This window comes from Nuphar pumila, chromosome 2 (genome assembly GCF_984573655.1).
Source record: "Nuphar pumila chromosome 2, dmNupPumi1.hap1.1, whole genome shotgun sequence".
Classification (NCBI taxonomy): Eukaryota; Viridiplantae; Streptophyta; class Magnoliopsida; order Nymphaeales; family Nymphaeaceae; genus Nuphar; species Nuphar pumila.
The window spans coordinates 36,512,413-36,533,133 of NC_143250.1; the positions used below are offsets into that span (position 1 = coordinate 36,512,413).

Below are 20,721 nucleotides of genomic sequence, written 5' to 3' on the forward strand. Positions count from 1 at the left end.
TATGATTGCAGATTAATTGAGATATCTAGTTAGATGAGTAAAGATGACATATATCATTGCTAGATTTTTGATGCAAGCGTAAGACTCCAGTAGCATGAGAAAAAATCCTGCATTATGAATCAACTAGCATGACCAAGTGAGATGTTGGCCATGTATGGCAACTAAGGTGGCCATGTCACCCCTCACATGCATGATATCCATGCGTTAAGGAGAGAGAAGGGTCATTTCTGTCATTATGCATGAATTGCCTATTCAATGGAAAAATCCAAAACATTTTTTTAGAATTATTACAAAATTAATTTTATAATAAAAATAAAATATGCTTTTATTTTTCTGAATTTTTCAAATGCATAGAGTTATATCTTCATTTAAGGCTGAAAAAACTACCCAAGGAATATTTAAGCCCCAACCCTTGTGCAATGCAAGATTAATAAAAAGAACAAGGAAACCCCCCTGAAGAAGGCCGTATTCAAATCTTTCCTCTGTCTTTGTCTCTCTTGCCCTACTCACATTGGTGATCCATATCAACAAACACCAACATACTTTAACAGTCACAGTCATTGCTATGGCTATATGTTTTTTATTAACTTGATTGCCCTGCTGGCTTTTCAAAAAATGGGACCATATTTGCTACAGTAGTTTGTAGATACAAATGCATATTTTTTCTTACTTTTTTTCATTTCCGATTGTTTTTCATAAAACTAACCTTACAGATGCGATTTATATGTTTTTCTTAGTGAGAATTGACTCTTAGATCACCTGATTACAACATGTAGGCAGGTTTTCAATAAGACTTCAAAAATGAATCAACGACCTACATGAGATACTTTCCTGAGTCATAAAATCGTGTTCTTCAACATGAAACTCCATCTATGAGGTCCAATTAGTGCAACATAGAAATCCAGATGCGTTTGTAGGTACAAACAGTTGTAATAAGACATCGCCCTTTTACAATGGCAGAGAACATGTCAAAAGGTATTTAAAATCACTACAAGATTTTTACTGGGGTGCCCTGCCTGACACACCAGTAAAAGCACCTTTTCACTGGCTCTATTTTGTTAACACCAGTGAAAAAGTGAATTTTACCAACGCTGCGCCGGTAAAATTCATTTTCACTAGCGCACTGCAAAAGTACACCAGTGAAGAGCTATTTTTTCCGGTGCACTAAAGCAGTGCGTCAGTAAAAAAATATTTTTTTTGGGCCACCAGAAAATGCTCCAGTGAAGCCTAATTTTTTCTGGTGCACCAAAAAGTGCACCAGTAAAGACATACACTTTATGGAAGCCCACCAAATTTCTCTCATATAATCCAGGGCTCGCAAGGAGAGAGAGAGAGAGAGAGAGAGAGAGAGAGAGAGAGAGAGAGAGAGAGAGAGAGAGGGGACAAAGAGGTAATTAAAAATTCTCCTCTTCACACATTTTGGGGACATTCACACAAATTATTCATGATACCATATTTGTAAACATACCTCGAAAAATATAGTTAAAGAGCTTGGCACATATTGAGTGACATTCACAAAAATGATTTGTGAAAGGCAAACATATCCTAAAATGTCAAGAATCGAAGCAGAGGATTTCAGCAAATTGTGAGGCATTTCATAGAATGCACCATTTTACAAGAAGAACAGTACGGTCATTTTCCAAAAGAAATGGATCAAAGAACGAACAAGTTAAAAACTCAACTATAAAAGGCTAGACGGTCAATCATAATTATAGAAAAACAAAAGGCTGTTCAAGTCTTTTCCCAACTTTGAAGCCTCCTACGCAAGCAGAAAGAAAACATTCTCTGCTATTTGAGAGCAGACATGGATACTGTGGGGCATCGATATGAAGTGCTAAAGGTGTCCTTTTGCTTGTTTCCAACTAAAATTAGGCCCTTGTTAAGAATTTAACAGTAGCTATTAATCATATGACCCGAAACTGCACAAACAGATGGAATGATACTTAACAAGGAACAACACAATGCATTTCTCTACTTACAACGATTTGTCCATCAAAAGCAGGATTAACTAGTAATGCGCGACAGCGAAACTTCACTTTTCCTAGATCAAGTTTCTTCATCTGCAAACTGTTATAAAAAACTCCAAACTAATAGATGGTGGAACACTTGAGCGCTGAGGCACAGCAGCGCTGATTGGTTTTCTTCAATTCCTTATTTGCAGAACGAGTTTCCATGATAGAGAATGTGTCTTCATCAAAGGCTTTCAAATGAACGTTGAGGGATGGAATTCCTTACTGCTTGATATGATGAAGTGGCAAGGCCCTGCAACATTCTGATAATCTCAGATGTGTCGTCCAGGTAATACTTGGCTTTACTTGGCTTCTGACCAACTGTGCAAGCAAAAACCTCTGCTACAGGTGATAAAGAAGGACCAGCCACGGCGCTCGTGAACACCTCAAACATGTCCTCATCAGATCTATCATCCCCGATGCAGAGAACAAAATCAGGCAACATGCCTTTCTGCTTCATTAATGACAGGAGGCGGTCTGCAACCAGACCTTTAGTAACACCCTGCATTGTGGGATAATATCAGTGTCAGAAAACTCGGCAGGTTCACCATATAAGTTCTCCAAAGATGGAGGTGAAAGCAGAAAAAACTCTCACTCAGTACCTGTGGTTTAACTTCAACTATATGCTGACCAGTCTTCACAGATACTGGTTCATTGGCAAGAACACTCTCAAGATGGTCAAGAAGTTCTTTGGCCTGGCATGCTCCAAAATCTGGGTCAGCATACTGATAATGCCATACAAGGGTACTTTCTTTGGTCTCAATGGAGGAGCCATCAGTTGTTTCAGTGTACAACTTCATCACGGGCTCTGCAACCTGCTTCCAGTCAAAGTCTGTGACTGGTACACAAGTTTCCCATTCGACATCACGCTTTAACCTGAACAGGCATTCAGATTAAATGAAACTAGGTGACATTACGGACAAGAAGGCACATGACCAATCAAAGAACGAGCAGATGGGGAGGCATACGCATACAAGTGCATGTGTATTCTATATAAATTGAAAAGTACAGATTGTCTGAACTTTTGGAAATCCAAATTAACTGACTTGTAACATGATTGCCCCCAAGCTGGGTCAGGCAAAACGTGAGGATTCATACAAATACCAGTGATTAAACAAGTCTGGTATAGTAATCTAGCTTCCCAGCCGGGCTATTGAATATCCAGCCTTTGAATTATCTCAAACAAATGACGAATAGGAATCTGGTGATTGAGTTGAGATTTCCAGGTGGAAAGGACCATGTAACCATTTCTGTCCTATTTGATACAGGCATTTCATAGCATGATAAACAGGTCGTACCACACATAATTGTGACCAATGACCATTGAGAAATTCCAACATGAATACATGAATCCGAAGAAAAATGAACAACCAATGCAAGCATGTTGCAAGATCAGAGATTAGTGATGAATGAGGGTGTGGAAGTCTTACATTTGAAAATCAAGCTGACATTCATGAACAATTAAAAAGGCATTTTTTGAGCAAGGGCCTTATAGTCCTCATCAATTCATTTATCTTCATATAGGTGGCATCCATTTATTGAAGGTTTCATTTTGCAAATGAATCCAGCAGTTGCTCTGAACTTGCACATAACACAAGCCATTTTGTTTATTTTTTTCTATCAAAAAGGTATTATAATTGTGCATGCTTTCATTACCTGCTATCCAATTTCATGCAACAGGTACCTATGAGTCTATATTATAAAAAAAAATTTAAGCAACTTCATCTATGTAGTGAAAAAAGAAAATAGAAAAAATAAGCACCAAAATTATCGTAAAATTCAGTAAAGCAAAAGGAAGAGCGTTATGATAAATTTACCTTAGAAAATAGCCATGCTCTGCAGCGATTCCCAACTTTTCACAGGGAGAAAACCATTCAGCAAGAGTCGTCTTGCCTCTCCCACTGACAAGAAAGACAACATTTTTGGGATCTCTACACAAACTATTCAATATACCAATGGTCTCAGAATTGGGTGTTTTGTTAATGGATGTCTGTGGCATCATAGTACCATCATAATCCAAGAGGATAGCCCTGTTCTTGGTTCTCTTGTAAGCTGAAACTATGTGCTCAACTGACAGCTTCCTGAAATTCGGGTCAAGTGCAATCACACGGAACCCTAAACCAAAACCAATACCCCAGCATCTCCTCCTTGTGTGGTCTCTGCACGCCCTTTCCAGGTCTTGATGGAAGCTATGCACCCAATATCCCACATGATGGGTGCTCACATACCTATAATGTTTCTCATGTCGGAATTGCTTTTCCTGCTCAGCCATTATAATTGCAGAATTCATGGCTTCAGCTACAGCATCAATGTTCCAAGGATTTACCCGAATCGCTCCACTTAGAGATGGGGAACAGCCGATGAACTCCGAAACCACTAGCATGCTCTTTTTTGGCACAGATGGGTTTATTTCCAGAGTCTTATCCAACCTATCATTCCCTTGCCTACATACAATGTATTCATATGGTATCAGATTCATTCCATCCCTAACAGCAGTAACAAGACAGCACTCGGAAATCACATAATATGCAATCCTCTCATAGAAATGAAGTGGGGTGTCTATCAACACAACAGGCTCATAACCAGGCCTTCCAAATTTCTCATTGATGCGTTTCACTGTGCAATAAGTTTCAGCCTGCACTTCCTGTACATCTTTCCCCCGACCTCTTGCTGGGTTTGCAATTTGAACTAGAATAACCTTTCCGCTCCACTCCGGATGCTGAAACAAGTGCTGCTCCATAGCCAGAAGCTTCAAGCTGATCCCTTTGAATATATCCATATCATCCACTCCAAGCAATACGATTCGGTCCTTGTATTTCTCTCTAAGCTCAGCAACTCTAGTTTCAGTCTCTGGAAGATCCAGAACAGACTGAAGCTGGCCCATATGAATCCCAACTGGTAGAATTTTAATGCCTACAGTGCGTCCATAATACTCAAGCCCAATATAACCTCTCTTTGATTGATAGCTCAGACCAAGCATCCTGCTACAACAAGAAAGGAAGTGCCTAGCATAATCAAAGGTGTGAAATCCGATCAGATCCGAGTTCAGGAGAGCACGTAGGATCTCATCTCGAACAGGAAGAGTCCTATAAATCTCAGATGAAGGAAATGGGCTATGTAGAAAAAATCCTAATTTCACGCGATTGAACCTCTTCCTAAGGAAGGTTGGCAATACCATCAAATGGTAATCGTGTACCCACACAAAATCATCATCAGGATTTATCACCTCCATTACTTTATCAGCAAATATCTTGTTCACAGAAACATAAGCCTGCCAAAGAGATCGCTCGAACCGACAGCCTAAATCCGGTGACAGAGGCAACATGTAATGAAACAGAGGCCAGAGTTGCTGCTTACAGAAACCATGATAGAACCTACTAAACAAATCAGGCGAGAGGAACGCAGGAACACATTTGAAAACCTCAAGCAGAGTTTGGGCTACATCTTCCTGCTCACTAGGATCGATCTCCTCTCTCAAGCATCCCACATAGATTACTTCAACATCCTCATCTAGCCCATCCTTCAGCTGCAAAAGCAGTGAATCCTCATCCCAACTGAAATCCCACCCGCCGCCTTCGCCCCGCCGATAAGCTCGAAGCGGAAGCTGATTTCCCACGATGATCATCCGTTCCTGACTAACAGAAGAGGGGCCGTCCGAAGCCACACTGTTGCTGTTCTCATCGTCTAAGTCTGATATAATGCCGGCAACAGTCATCACTCTAGGTAGCCTCTTTCCCACCTTACCAAATGTGGGCGAATCGCCGGAGGCGAGGTCCAGGAGATTCGAATACGACCTCGAAACCATTCTGCTGAATCTGAACTCAAAAATCCTACCAAATCCTCAGAAGATCACCACAGTTTCCTCCAACTAATCTATAGACCTACTAAATTCAGCAAAACCCAATATGAATCCTTCAAATGATTCAAGTATCTCCCCACCAGAAACAAGTTTCTCAAGTCATAATTCATACACCTAGCGCTCAAATACCCAAATCTGAGGAAAAAAAATCGTTTGAGTCCAACAATTTCAAAAAATGGGTGATGAAATCAAATAGCCAAGAAGAAAGTTAAGAAGAAGAAAATCAAAATGCAAACTGCAACTTATACTGTTCTAGCATACCAACCATCAATTTAACCTATAATTCACTTGAATAATACCCAGACATGAATTTTACAACTAAACCACAACCGCCCAATTACTTACAAAGAGTTAAACATACTAATTTTCACAAACCCTCAAACATACAGCTTGAGAGTGAAGATAACTCATACTCAAAAAAGTATTTGAGCCCATTGGAGCTAGACAAAAATCTGCAGCAAGAAAAAGTAGAGAGAGAAACCCAATAAAATTGATGTGAAAGAAAGCAAAAAGGCTCGCAGGTAATGACACTTTTTATATGAAAGCATCCTTCAGAGAGAGAGAGAGAGAGAGAGAGAGAGAGAGAGAGAAGGTGGCCACAATGCAGCCTCTAGTCAGCCAGGGTACACGATTCTCTCTCTTGTTTTTAATAAGAAAATTTTCATTTAGGAACCAAAATTTTGCCCTCAATTTTAAAATTTCACCCCACTTTTTCGCATTTTCTGATATCTCACCACCGATTTCCTGAAAAATGCCAAATAGAGACGTTAGCTTAACCTTCAACATCTTGGGAAAGTGAATCTTTTGATTTTTTCTAATATTGTTCTTCGCAGTAGAAAAATACTTATTTACCCTTTCAGAGAATAAGTATAGTCTATAGATATTCTAATCATTTGAAATTGAAGGTGCTTAATTATTTTGACTTAAGTTAAATGAAATTTAACTTGAGAGAGTGGTCAACGGCAAGAGTAGGGTTTTGTTTGGCAGCTTTAAAAAAAACAGCGGCTTATATTAATACTTTGAAAATATCACTTTTTTATAATTAAGGTAAAAAGTTGGACCCAGTTGAAAATGTTTAATTTTTTATTTATTTTTCTATCCCTCCCATTCTCTCTCTTCTTTTGTGACCGTGAATGACTTAACCAGGAGTTTTAAGCATGGTTAACCTTAACCACGGTGTAACGGATGCATGATGCTTCATTGTCCCCACAGAGCAAGACTCCAATTCTGGTTGGAGGAATCTGGTTCGTGTTTTCCCATGATCAGTACGGGTCCCACCAAGTCCATAATTAATGAGGTATGATGCTGGGTGCCTCAATTAAGGACCAAATTGGGTCTCAGCATTTATGATGAGGAAGAAGGTAAGTGCTTGGAAACAGGGCTTGACTTTTTCCACGAATGACCAAAATGCTTGTACTTTTTTTCTTAAGGTGTACCTGTTTTAAACACGTTCACCAAAACCCGAAAGTCCCTGCCTGTTTTTTTTTTTTGGAACCTCACCGAGTTCATGAAGCCCAAAATTTTTCAGTTTTCAGATCATGAACTTGGTCACGTAAATAATGCAATAAATAACTTTGGTGGAAGCATTTTGACCAAAAAGAGCACATAGCAAGGCCACTGCCTGGTCATGTATGTTCCAATGAGGGTTTCAAAAGGTCTTTTTCTTTTCTTTGCTGAGCCAAGATAAAACCCCATGAATGACAGCACATTGGGCTTTCATTGGGAGGGTTTAAAACCTTAGGTTTTAAATACGGATAACATGACTCATTTAAAATATTTTAATCATGAAGAATAAAGTATTACAAAATCAACACAATAGTAATATGTATCTAAATTTAATATTAAAAAAAATGTTTTGCTCGTTTACGTTGTAGCTACCCGCATCCACAGTTAAACCTGTAATCATCTGTATGCTTATAAAATGGGTCAGACTCGTGAAAACCTGATTGGTTTACATTAAAACATATGGTGAGTATAAAAAGCCAATAAAAACGACTCATTAGTAATAACATAATTCATTTAATTAGATAGCCTTCATTATACTACCCATACATGATATATTTTAATGAAGAAAACATAATGCATTTATTAGTAACATGACTAAGTAGACATGATATGTCATTCACCTAATAAGTCAACACATTTGTTTATAGGCGTGATGTATTATTCACTGAATATATCAACATATTTGTTTGTAGGTGTGATGTGATATTCACCTAATATATCAACATATTCATTCCAATCATACTGTGATCTATATTCGATTCGAGTTTAACATGTAATCATGTTACAATATTTAAAAAAACTAAATTGATAAATTCATAACTGGCTATCCCAACTAGCTCATTCGATCATCACAATCTGTCACAATCAACATATTTAACCTGTTCACACTCATCAAGATTTACCGTATACTCAAACAAGTTTCCTGTCAGATTACTTGATCTTGGAAATATACCTTCTCACATGTTCTTCCTTGCTGGATTACCTAGTATTGGATCAATACACCCTCATGAAAACATCCTATCTAGGCAACTGATATTGAATTTATACACCCTCACAAGCTCGTCTCTACCAGACTACAGGTGTTGGACCTGCACATCCTCACAGGCTCGTCCTAACCAGACTATCTGGTTTTAGATATGTAAAGCCTCACCAGATCGTCCTCTTGAGAACAATTCCTCAATGAGTTATTTTATTAAGTGGATTTTATTGGATCCGATGTATTTCAATTGGATATTCTGAATTTAGAATTTCGTAGGTGGGTTTTGATCGAATCTTTATTAAGATCCAAACTCAAATACCTCTTTCGATGTCGTAAATCCAAATCAATACTTAGACAATTTAGATTTATTATCTCTTAAATACTTAAATAAATCATTTAATTTGTTAATCAAATATAATCGATAAATAATAACTAATTAATTAGCCCAAAAATAACAAATTAAATTGAATGCCAGAATAATTTTTTTTAATTACTTTAAAATTTAAAAAATTTGGTGGGTATTACATCGCTAAATCTATAAAATCGGGATAGTTCTCAAGTGTGGGAACTCACTATTGAAGAAGTTTGTCATTTTTATGATTTTTTACACCTTGTAAAACTACACAAATTTTGAGGTAGAGAAAATCTATACTAACTCTGGTGTTTGTTCGATTCTAATGCATGCATGTGAGTGTAGGGTAAATTATACTAACTCTGATATTTGTGTGATTCTAATGCATGCTTTAAATTAAGTAAAATAGATGCTTATATGCATCATTTTATGAATTATATATATATATATATATATATATATATATATATATATATTTGCATTCATGGTTTTATGAATATAGATATATATTCACATGTATTAAGGTTTAGGTGTCTCGTATTGTGAAATACATATATTTAAAATTAAATATGCATGTTATGAAATGTAATTGAATCGACATATCAAATATGTATATTTTGGATTTTAGTGTGCATGCTTCGAGGTTCAATTTATGAATATATGAATAGTATAAAATACAATGTTATAATATGCTGCTATATGATGTGATCAATGTTGAATGATGCATATATAAAATGATTGAATTACATCATGATAGAAATGAGATATGTGACCGTTTCTTTTGATATGAGATTGACTGATTGATCAAGCTCAGACGAGTGACTGACCTTGTGTATCATCATCTGAATTGATATGATTGGTACCCCAAAGTGATGGTCAATAATCTTATGTCTGGTTGATTAAATGTATATATGCTTGTACCCGAATTAGTAACCATTAACCCTATGAGTAGTTAACTGTGTTTATGCATATATGACAATAGAACTATTGAGAAACTGTTCTAAAAAAAAATATCTGTGAGAGTGTGCATGTATGACAATAGAACCATTGAGAAACTGTTTCAAAAAAAATATCTGCGAAGGTATACATGACCAAGATCGGGTGATCCAACTAGAGCAGTAAATCTATGTGAGAAGGTGCATTGTCCAAGAATAGGTAACTTAGTAAGATGATAAAACCATGTGATAAAGTGCATTGTCCAAGACTAGGTAATTTGACTAGGACAAAAAATCTTTATGAAATTATACATTTTCAAGATCAGGTGATCAAGAGTGGAACTTGTTTTCAAGATATGGTTAATCCCTGAGGATGAATATTGAAAGCAAATTCTGATATACCAGATTAATGATGTATGCTTGTGATTACTCATGCAGATTATGATAGAATGTTTAGTATGATATATAACATGTGTCCTTAAGGTTTTATGTCCTTATCAACTATAGACCCTAACATGAGATTATGATTGAACAAGTTAAACATGTTAGTGAATGACATATCACACTTACTTGGTTAATTTATAAATGAATACATTATATTTTTTTGATTAAAATATATCATGTATGTGTACGATGATTGATGTATATCGTGAATATCTGATTAAATAAATTATGTTATCATTAATGTGCTATATGTATTAGCTTTATACACTCACTAAGTATTTTTGTTTAGACCTAACAGGCTTTCATGAGTCAGACCATTTTTATAGGATTTCAAGTAATGTATAGTTATAAAGCATATGCGAGATGCTGAGGCAGCGTCGAGAGCCAATCATTTTTATTTCTCAGGCACTGAATTATGGATACATGTTATTAAAAACGTTATCATTTATTGGGTTGTAGTCTTTGAATGCAAAAGGTTATCTGCATTAAATTTAATATAATCGTTATTATGTAGAATGTAACCCCCTGAGGTTTTAAACTAATGTTTTCACTGATGATTATTCAATAAAAAAAGTTCTAAATTTTCATTGATTAAAAATCTCAAGGCTATACAAAAGGACCTCATTTGTAGGTTTTGAACTCCTAATATCCCTTTTGCTTGACGATGCTCATGACATGCCCCTACCAGATGAGGATAATGCTTGTGGGCTTCAAGATCCATAGAGCGGCTAAGTGTCATGACTATTCGACACAATCAATCACATGACAACATTTTAAGTGGGGTGGCACTCAGTAGCTGTGAGCCCCATACAATGCTGTCATGTGATTGGCTATGACACTTGGTCACTCCTTTGATCTCAACTCGTCTCTTAAATCTGACTTTCTTCTAACCTTTTTCACATTTATTTTCATCTCTTAACTATTTCCTAAAGGATGTGATTTTGAGAAAGGTAAAGTTAACTTGCCAATTTGGGGATTGTGAACCATATTCTCAACTACTTAGCATTAAGAGTCTTTTAACTCATCACCCATATCTTGCAAGAGCTATATATAAATGAAGACACTTTTATTGGATGATTAGGAAATGGCACGGATACGTGAGGGCTTCAAAAGTTTCAGGTACATTTTTATTTGAAATATATATTATACCAATCCAAAAATTAGTGATATGTGTTTCTAATATATGTTAATACAGTTTCTAAGAAGTTGTCACGAAGTGTATATTTTTATAAAGATACCTATAAATTAAAATAGTTAAACATAATATATAAATTAATTAATTATTGTATAATAATTATTTTATAAATTATAATATTAAAATTCTTAATAAAAACAATGTTTTTATAAAATGAAATTGTTGTTTGTATGAAAAAATGCATGTAAGTTGGTAAGTGTTTCTCAAGTAACTGAGATGAGTTTCTTAAACATTTGATACTTTTTCTATGGTTTTGAAAACAAGTTTTGTACCAATATCTGGTACCGATACACCTGATACGCGATACACTAGGGTATATCGAGTACCAATGCAACTATGGGTTGCACTATCATATGTGAAGGGTCTCACGTTCAAATCCTACCGAGCTTATCCTCCATCTTAACATACCTTTTTTCTTATGAAAATATGACTTTGATGTATTAACAAATGACTTATAGTGGTTGAATTTGGGTTCATAAAGGAGTAGAAAAAGATTTGGTCAGTCTCTTGTTTCCCTTTTGTCCCACATGATGACAAGGCTGAAAGCGCCTTCGTCATGTCTTTTATATGAACTCTTTCTCCCTTTCCATGTCTATGCATGCCAATACATATACACACATACAAGTCTCATTACTCATGCATTTATTAGTAAATTGACTGCATAAATAGATTTATCATAGTCCATTTACTCTAGAACATATATACTTTGATTGAATGAATCTAAATATTAGAATATATTCTGAAAATGATAAAATGGAATAATCTAGATTGCACCAAAAGGTAACTATGAAAAAGTCTTTTTACATCTCTAAATTATTAGATAAAAAAATAATTTGTAAGCCTTTCAAAAAAACATGATTATACTTAATGGACTTTGGTAAACCTATTGTATGGTCCAATTTGCTTGAAAATTCATGAACACCTTGGATTCCACTCATTAATACGAAGTCACGCAATACACAAAACACACAATAAATTTCTTGATGCTATGTCTCAGTCACTAATATTGATAAGCATGCACCAATATATTCATTTGTGCGTGCATGCGTGCTTTTTAATGTGTATGTAATTTTTTGCTGTTTTGTTTTTTTATCACTTCACTCACTCACGAGCTGATTGGTGTAAAAGCCCCAAGTCCAAATTGCCCATGGAGTATGCCCAGCTTCGGCCTTGTGGTAAGGGTTGCACACCCCCTGGGTTTCGAACTCATGACATCCCCTCAAATTGGTGACATTCGTGAGTCACTCCTACTAGATGACCGGAGCCCTCACGAGTCATTTTTTGTTATTAACATGATTGAAATAAAAAAAAAATTTAAATTTTACAACAATAATTAAATTCCTTTGTTGATATGTCTCAATCACTAATATTGATAAATATGCCAAATAGTTTTCACATGGGTTTCCCAAAATCAAGTGTGTAAGTTTGGTGCCGTAGTCATGAAGCTAGGTTGCTTAATTTCGAACTCAAAATGAGGTTCACGTTTAACTTGAGGCCCAATGGTACCTTACATAGATTTACCTTTGTGTTGGCTTCTCCATGGAGAGGCCAAAAACTGAAGTTGGTATTCACTATTCATCATTCTCACTTGTAAAAAACATGATAAAGATAACAATGATGGATGAACCTTCATATCCACTCAATCTAAAGGACCATTATTGACATAGAGCTATTATATACCTCCTAAAGAAATTTAGATGGAAGCATGGTGTTTCCAGCCTAAAAAGACATGGATTGTGCATTTTTTTAATGATAAAAATTGCATTCATGTTGAGATTGGAAATTCATAAAAAACACAGCTTGTATTAAACCTCAATTTGTAACCCACAAAGGGTCCACCCTCATGGCTAGGGGCAACTGTGATTAGGTTTGTAAAAAAAAATCTCTCTCTCTCTCCATTAGGGCTGTCCAAAGACTGCTTAGGCGCCATCAAGGATTTCTCGGTTTTGGATTTTTAACCACTTGAAAACATCACAACGATCGATTAGGACTCGGCTGTTTTTTTAGGGCTGGTAAACCAGCCGAATGAACCGGACAAGGCATGTTCGGACTCGGCTTATTTACCAATGGATTAAGTTTGTCACTCAGCTCGTGTTTATGTTTAGGCGAGCGAGCCTAGCTTGAACTTGGCTCATCCTAAATGAAACAAGCTGAACATGAGCTGACCTTTGTAAATACATGATCTATATATATATATATATATATATATATATATATATATATATATATATATATATATATAGAGAGAGAGAGAGAGAGAGAGAGAGAGAGAGAGAGAATTTTGTAGCTGCACAACCCTCAGGTGCGCAGCTGCAGTGGAACGATGCTGGCCATTCATCATCGCGTGTGATGGATGACCATCATGCGAAAATGGACCACCACTAAAGGTCCAAGTTTTGCTGAGACCTTTAGCAACAGTCAAAACTGTTGCTAACGCCCCTAGGGAACACAACTGAGATTAAAATTTTATTTTTAGCGGTGGTCGGAAAGCACCTTTAAATCCTTTTTTGCATAATTTTGATGTTGTTTTAACGTTTTTTGCAAGAAAAATGCTGAATGTCCATCACACAAGCGATGGACGCTCAACAAGGCTCCACTGGTAGCTGCTCTCCTATCGATTTTGCACAACTACAGATGACTTTATATATATATATTACAAATTATAATTAATATATTACACTTGATACTTCATATTTTATGTTAATATTTTTCATGCATATCTTAGTATATATTGTTTATGTACTCTTTTTTATATATTACACTTAAAAGAACAAAAAATCCATGAAAATCATGGTACACACGGTAATGAGAATTACCATGTGTACCGTGATTTTCATGGATTTTTTGTTCTTTTCTTATAAATCTAACTATACATATGTGATCTACACACTCAATTTTATAAAGACCAGCTCTTGAATTATCCCATTATGATGCATAAATGAGTTTTTTAAGGCTTTAAAATCAATGACTCATAATCTTCATAAATATTTAAGCATTCAAGAATTTCATTTTTTTATCAAAAAATACATAATATCCAACAATTGATTCTTAGCAAATTCACCATGCCGAACACATCTACATGGCTGCATTTGTAAAAAAGAGTGCTAAAAATGCCTATATTTTTAATTCTTATATTCTAGTGATTATATATATATATATATATAGTAGGATGCACACAGAGAGTACCTACTCCCACCTAATAAAAGCTTCAAAATTTAAAAAATTTTGAGCGTTTTTTGTTATTCGTCAGACCCTACAAATTAATATGATCTACAATAATTACTAATGGAAAAAAAGTTTTGGATAATGTGATTATGACATACATGATCATAAAAAATCAACGGCTCACAATGTACCAAAATTTCATGACTTAAAAAATCTTATTTTTACGTCCAAATAACATGATTCTTATAAAATAAACTATGTTAAGTACATCTAAGTCTGATTGAGAAGACGCAACCTACAACTATGATTTCTAATAGGTGGGAGTAGGTGCTTTCTGAGCACCATAGTATTACTCATATATATATATATATATATATATATATATATATATATATATATATATATATATATATATATATATATATATATATATAGAGAGAGAGAGAGAGAGAGAGAGAGAGAGAGAGAGAGAGAGAGAGAGAGAGAGAGACGAGCTGTCCCGAGACTAGCTGAGTTGAACACCCTGTGTTTGGGCTTGTCTCATTTAAGCTACATGAGCTATATTTATGCCTATATGAACTGATCATAAACGAGTTTGTGACGAGCTGAATTGAGCCGAGTTACGATTTGCTTGGTTCCTTTTATCAACACTACATCCATGGGTACTCCTGGATGCTCCAAAAAATCTAATAAAAAGGCAGCTTTTGTTACAAATCTGCATTCCCCCTTCCAAGAGAAATTAAAACCTTTATTCATGAAAATTCTGCAAATTTTGGTGTCACTGAACCATCAAGCAGTTTCTCATGCTCACAGGTGTTTATGCTGCAAACCACTACCTTTTTTGCAGGGACTGACATATTTTGTCTGCCCATCCGATGGATATCCATCCCATGGGCAGTCCTTGGTGTCTCGTACACGACCCTCCAACCCCAAGATATAAGTGGTTTAAGAGGGACCAACACTGATATGAGGGCTAACGGAGCTTCGGAATGACACTTGCCAATTTACTTGGCATAACAATAAAAAAAGGCTTAGACTTTCAAGCCAGCAAGCTAGACATAATCTTGTTGGGGACTGCGCAAGAGAAAATGTGATGGCATACCTGGAGCGGCCATGTTGGTTTGCAGATGATCGTTAAGCGAACCTCAATATGCAACTCTGAGATATTCGACTCCCTATCCAATCGCTACCCTCAATGAGTGCAGGCCCTTCAACGATGGTGAGCAGGATCCAATTCCAGCAATGGAAATCACGTATGATTTCCTTTTAGTTTTCTATACTCGGGTCTCTCATCAACACCCCTTTTTATAGCATTAATCCTTATTAGGTAACAATTACGTAACCGTTTCCTTTCATAATCATAGGGCTTATTCGATAGGGACACCTTTATGGGAGTCCTTAATGTGGGTAACGTCCACATTACGTGGGTGACTCCAACATTCTCCCACTTGTCCTAGCGATAAGCCTTCAACTGAATACCTTATGAGAATTGCTTGATGAATAGATTGGCTTTTAAAATCTATTCTATAGATCCTTAGTTAAATTTCTAATCCTTATGAGATTAACAATAAATAATTATAATGAGAATCAAAACTGTATGTGATCACTTTATTCATATGCATATGTCAAAAAAGAGTTTAACAATCTCATCCTCAATACATGTTCGAAATACAATCCCGGTGCTAGCCCTTTAGTAAGAGGATCAACAATCATCTCTTTGGTACCAATATTAACAATATGCACTAGATGGTTCTCTATCCTTTCTTTAACAAGTACTTTAATTTCATATGCTTACATGATGTAGTACTTTTATTGTTATTAAAAAAAAACACTGCAACTTCACTATTACAGTAGACCTTCAGTGACTTCTCAATGAAATCAACCACCTTTAACTGTGATATAAAGTTATTCAATCATAAGGTCTGCGAAGTAGTCTCGTACAATGCTATAAACTCTACCTCCATGGTGTGAGTAGCAGTGGTTGCCAGCTTTCCACTCCTTCAAGAGATCACGCCTCTAACAAGTAAGAAGGCATACCCAGTAGTAGATTTTTTACAATCAAGGCATCCTCTTAAGTCCGCATCTGAGTAGCCAATGACCTCGAGGTGATTAACCTTATGATACATCAACATATTATCTTTTGTCCCTTGCTAATACCACAAGACTTTCTTAGCAACCTTCCAATGGGATATGCTTGGGTTACACTGAAATCTACCAAGCACCCCTACTGCGAAAGAAATATCTGAACGTGAACAAGTTTGCATGTATTCCTAGCTGCCAACAACTGATGCATATGGATATGCACTCATCTGTGCTTTGTCAATATCGTTCTGTGAACAATCCTTAGGCTCAATTTGTCATATTTTGATATGGGTGTTATACTAGGAGAACAATTCTTTATCCTATATCGCTTTAATACCTTATTTATGTAGGATCTTTGGGAGAGGCCTAGAAATCCTTTGAATATGTTGGTGTGAGTTTTATGAAAATACTTTTTAAAACAATATTTTTAATAAAATCCAAGTGAAAGTCAGACACAAAAAATATAAAAACCGGCTCGCACGAGTGATGGAGTCCGGGTCGAACTCAGGGAACGAGAAAAATACTTTGTATTCAACACACAATCTAACTACTCTTTATTGTAAAAAAGAAATAAAAGAATTAATTAAATAAAATAACTAAGAGAGTGTTGCCCTACGCAAAGGGCTTAAACAAATAATTAAGTGATTTTATTACAGACCCAATTAATAAATAAATGAAATCCTAATCTAAAAAGAAAAGCAAAAGTGTCTTCAGTGCTATGAGTCTTTAGTAGTCCCCTTTGTGTTCCCTTTATCCTTTGCTTTATGTTTGGTTTGATAAATCAGATGGAGAGTTTTGCCCTGAGGGCACTTTTGAGGGCTTGAGGGGATCTCAGAGGGTACTTCGAGGGCACAAAAAAGGCTTTACTGCATGTTCCAACGCTTCTCTGCAAAACACAAAAAACAAAACAAGAAGCAGTACGACAAAAACTAACACGAATTTACTAACTAATGATAAAAAAATCCAGCTAAAGCAAGATTTGAATTAACTATACTAAACTAAACATGAACTAACTATTTCAAGAAATCAACCTGTAACAACCTACACTAGAAGACAAAATAGTAAAACTACCTAACTAACAATCAAGAATTAACCTCTGACCAACTAATGATTAATGACTAACTAAAGGAACAATTAAAGAAATATACTAACCGACTATCAATTATCAATTAAAACTAATAGCTTACTAAGCTAACTAACTAACAAGCGAATTAACAACTATGTGGTTTTGAACTAACTGACATAAAAAAAACATTTCAGAGAATCGAGCTAACCTAATTCAAAAATTCAACTACTTAACAAACAACAAAACAAAACAAAAATAACATTAGCTATGCTGTATGGAAACCACAACTAGCCTAATAGACTAACCTAAACTATTAAAAGAATTTGTCAACAATGCAAGAAAACTAAGACTCGGCTGGTATAAAAATGAAGAAGTAATTCTAATGAGGACGAAAAGAAAAAAAAACTATAACTAAAACTAAAAGACATTGGTTGAGAACAATAAAAATTGCTGCACTAGTTGACAAAAACTATAAAAGACAAACACAAAAAATGCTTCTGGCTGCTATTAAATTAGGGCTGCAAGTATCCTACGACTAATCATGCTAAAATAATAATTGAAACTATGAATTCTGGATCAGTTGAAGCAATGTATTCAAGTAAACAAAGAAAAAAAACTAAAACTAAAACAAGTAACCTAAATAACTAAAACATCACGTACATAGATTAACAATAGCTAAACTAACCTGGTATTGAAAATAAACAACAAACCAATTGACGTCAAAATCAAATTTCAAAAAAAAAGAAAACTAATCGGCTAATAAAAAAGAAATGTTATTTCATGGCTAAAAAAACACACTAAAGAAAACGTATAGCTAGCTATTCTAAACTAAATCTAATCCTAAACTAATGAAGAATCAAGAAACGTGAAAACATAAAATAAAACTTATATTAAAATTATGATCTACGTAAATCACGACTTTTCTATTTATAAATCAAGAACGACTAAGCTATGTCAAACAAAATATATTTGTGCTTTTTATTTTTTTAGATGCAGTAAACTTAAGCTAAACTAAACTAAATATGCATATGATGTGATGATCTATGAAACTATATGCGATGCAATGCGGTATGCTATGCAAAACCTAAATCTACAGTGAAAAAGAGAGAGAAAGAAATGACCTATCATAGATCGCCTCCAATGAAAGGGTTGAGAGAAGAAAGTGGTTGATCCCAACTGCATACACGCCTCTCTGACGAAGAAGGTAAGAAAAGCTGATGAAGATGGGGTTTAGAGGATCAATAAAATAAAGAATAAGAAAAAAAAGGAGAAAAAAGGAGAAAAAAAGGAGAAAAAAAGGAGAAAAGAAATCAACCAAGAATGAAGAAGAAGAAGTGAGAAGGGAAGATGGAGGCAAGAGACAAGGGAGGCAAGAGGGTTGCTGGAAAAAAATATTTTTCCCGTCCTCAAAACTACTATTTATAAGCCTAATTAGGTTAATAACAAAGTTTTCAAAAGGAGTTCAAAATGTTGTTCAATTTCCAAAACAGGTCCCCTCTTAAAAACATGTTTTTCAAAGGGGTATTTTCTAAAACTAATTCAAAGTAATAAAGTAAGTCCTAATCTAACTAAATTATGAATTAGAAAAGTTTTATCTAATAAAAATACCAAAAAACACAAGGCCGAATAAAAAATATGATTTTTTTTTAAAAATTGGCTTTCGAAGCAATTTCTCAAAAACAACAATAAAGATGGGTTTTTAATACAATTTTATACTGGATCATGCATAAAATAAGATGAATAAACATGTAAAATGTATACATGATCAAATACCCCCATGCTTATCATTTGCTAGTCTTCGAGCAAACTAAAGCAAAAAGTAAAATATACTAAACTACTCAAAACAAATGCTAACTCACTTTAGTAAGAATCACAGTTGCATTTAGCGTATGCAAGAATCCCTTTCAACCCCTGGGTTACCCCAGTGGACGAGTAAGGTCTCATGAGGGTTTGCAGTGATGCTACCCATAAACATCTCTGTCATGTATGCATAAAAATTTCAACTTTAAAAATCATTACGTAGTTAAGGAGTTTGTTTTCACAAATATTTCATGCCCTTACATTATCAAAACATGATTAGAGTCTTTTACAAGCTATCACAGGATAAAAGTTTTTCTTTCACTTTTCTAAATATCACAATCATTTATGTTTCACTCTCAGAAAATCAAATATGTATATGTCATTATTTACTTATCCTCACTCATATTTTTCTGCATAGGTTTTCTCAATCATTACTTCTAAGCAGTGAATTTTTTCTTTTTACATTCTTTTTTTTCTTTTTCTTGATTTTCAAATTTTTATACTTTTTTTTTCTTTCTTTTGTCGAGCACTATTTCAAATTTCTAGTTTCGTAACCGTGTAATGAGCTTTGGGTCAGTGACTCTCAGACCAAATGAGCTTAGTGTACCAGATACAAAGTATCCCTCAGACTTAATTGCTTGAGTCACTAGACCTTCAATTTTCATAGTTTTACGTATAACTTGCTTCTCTGTCATGTGCAATGTCAACATCTATTAGGCTATCTATAGAGTCCATGTAACGAGCTTTTGGGTCGGTGGCTTCCAAACCAGATGGCTTTAGGGCATGAGGTGTAAACACCCCTCAGACTCTACTTACTCGAACAAAATAGGCCATAGATATCAACTAGACAAATAAGTGATTTCCTTAATTATCCTTTTCGACATGAGAATCAAACACTTCAACTTGTGTCTGAGCCCAGCTACTGGAGAGTACAAAGAGATCAAAACAACTAAACATATGCTCTTTTCACTTTTTGAGCTCATGAATGCAATATTGTTCATTTGCTTAGTTTTTCAAAAATAAACCTGTGCATATTCATACTTATGGTTCAAAATAAACTTTAACATGTATCTATCACAATTTCTTTAAAATTTACATAAACAACCACAATTTTCTAGATCCGTGTCAGAATTTTTTTCATGGGGCTTAAAAATTCTCTAAAAACATTAGATTTTGCAAAGTATTTATATAAGATCAAACTCATTCCTTAAAAGCCTAACTTTTATGAGTATAATTGACATCAAAAGTGTAAGTACAAAGACAAAAAAAGTTTGGGTGTGCAAACTACACCCTCCCCCATGCTTGAATGACATTGTCCTTAGTGGCACT

The 20,721-nt window shown here is 35.1% G+C and overlaps 1 protein-coding gene across 1 annotated transcript; it reads right to left on the minus strand.

Annotated features, from left to right (window-relative positions):
* Window positions 1-1,441: 1,441 nt before the first annotated feature.
* Window positions 1,442-6,245, minus strand: LOC149845265 (alpha,alpha-trehalose-phosphate synthase [UDP-forming] 5-like). The gene is made up of 3 exons (XM_089995649.1): window positions 3,827-6,245; window positions 2,612-2,885; window positions 1,442-2,511 (listed from the first exon to the last, which is right to left on the minus strand). Exons 1-3 carry the CDS (start codon window positions 5,812-5,814, stop codon window positions 2,194-2,196), a joined length of 2,580 nt encoding a protein of 859 aa, XP_089851775.1. The 5' UTR covers window positions 5,815-6,245; the 3' UTR covers window positions 1,442-2,193.
* Window positions 6,246-20,721: the final 14,476 nt, after the last annotated feature.

Excerpts from the sequence above, each read along its gene's own strand:
- LOC149845265 (XM_089995649.1), bottom strand. The coding sequence starts at position 5,814 with ATGGTTTCGAGGTCGTATTCGAATCTCCTGGACCTCGCCTCCGGCGAT. Across the intron at positions 2,886-3,826 it reads GAGCATGGCTATTTTCTAAG|GTTAAAGCGTGATGTCGAAT; the intron begins GTAAATTTATCA and ends ATGCCTGTTCAG. Across the intron at positions 2,512-2,611 it reads TAGTTGAAGTTAAACCACAG|GGTGTTACTAAAGGTCTGGT; the intron begins GTACTGAGTGAG and ends CCCACAATGCAG.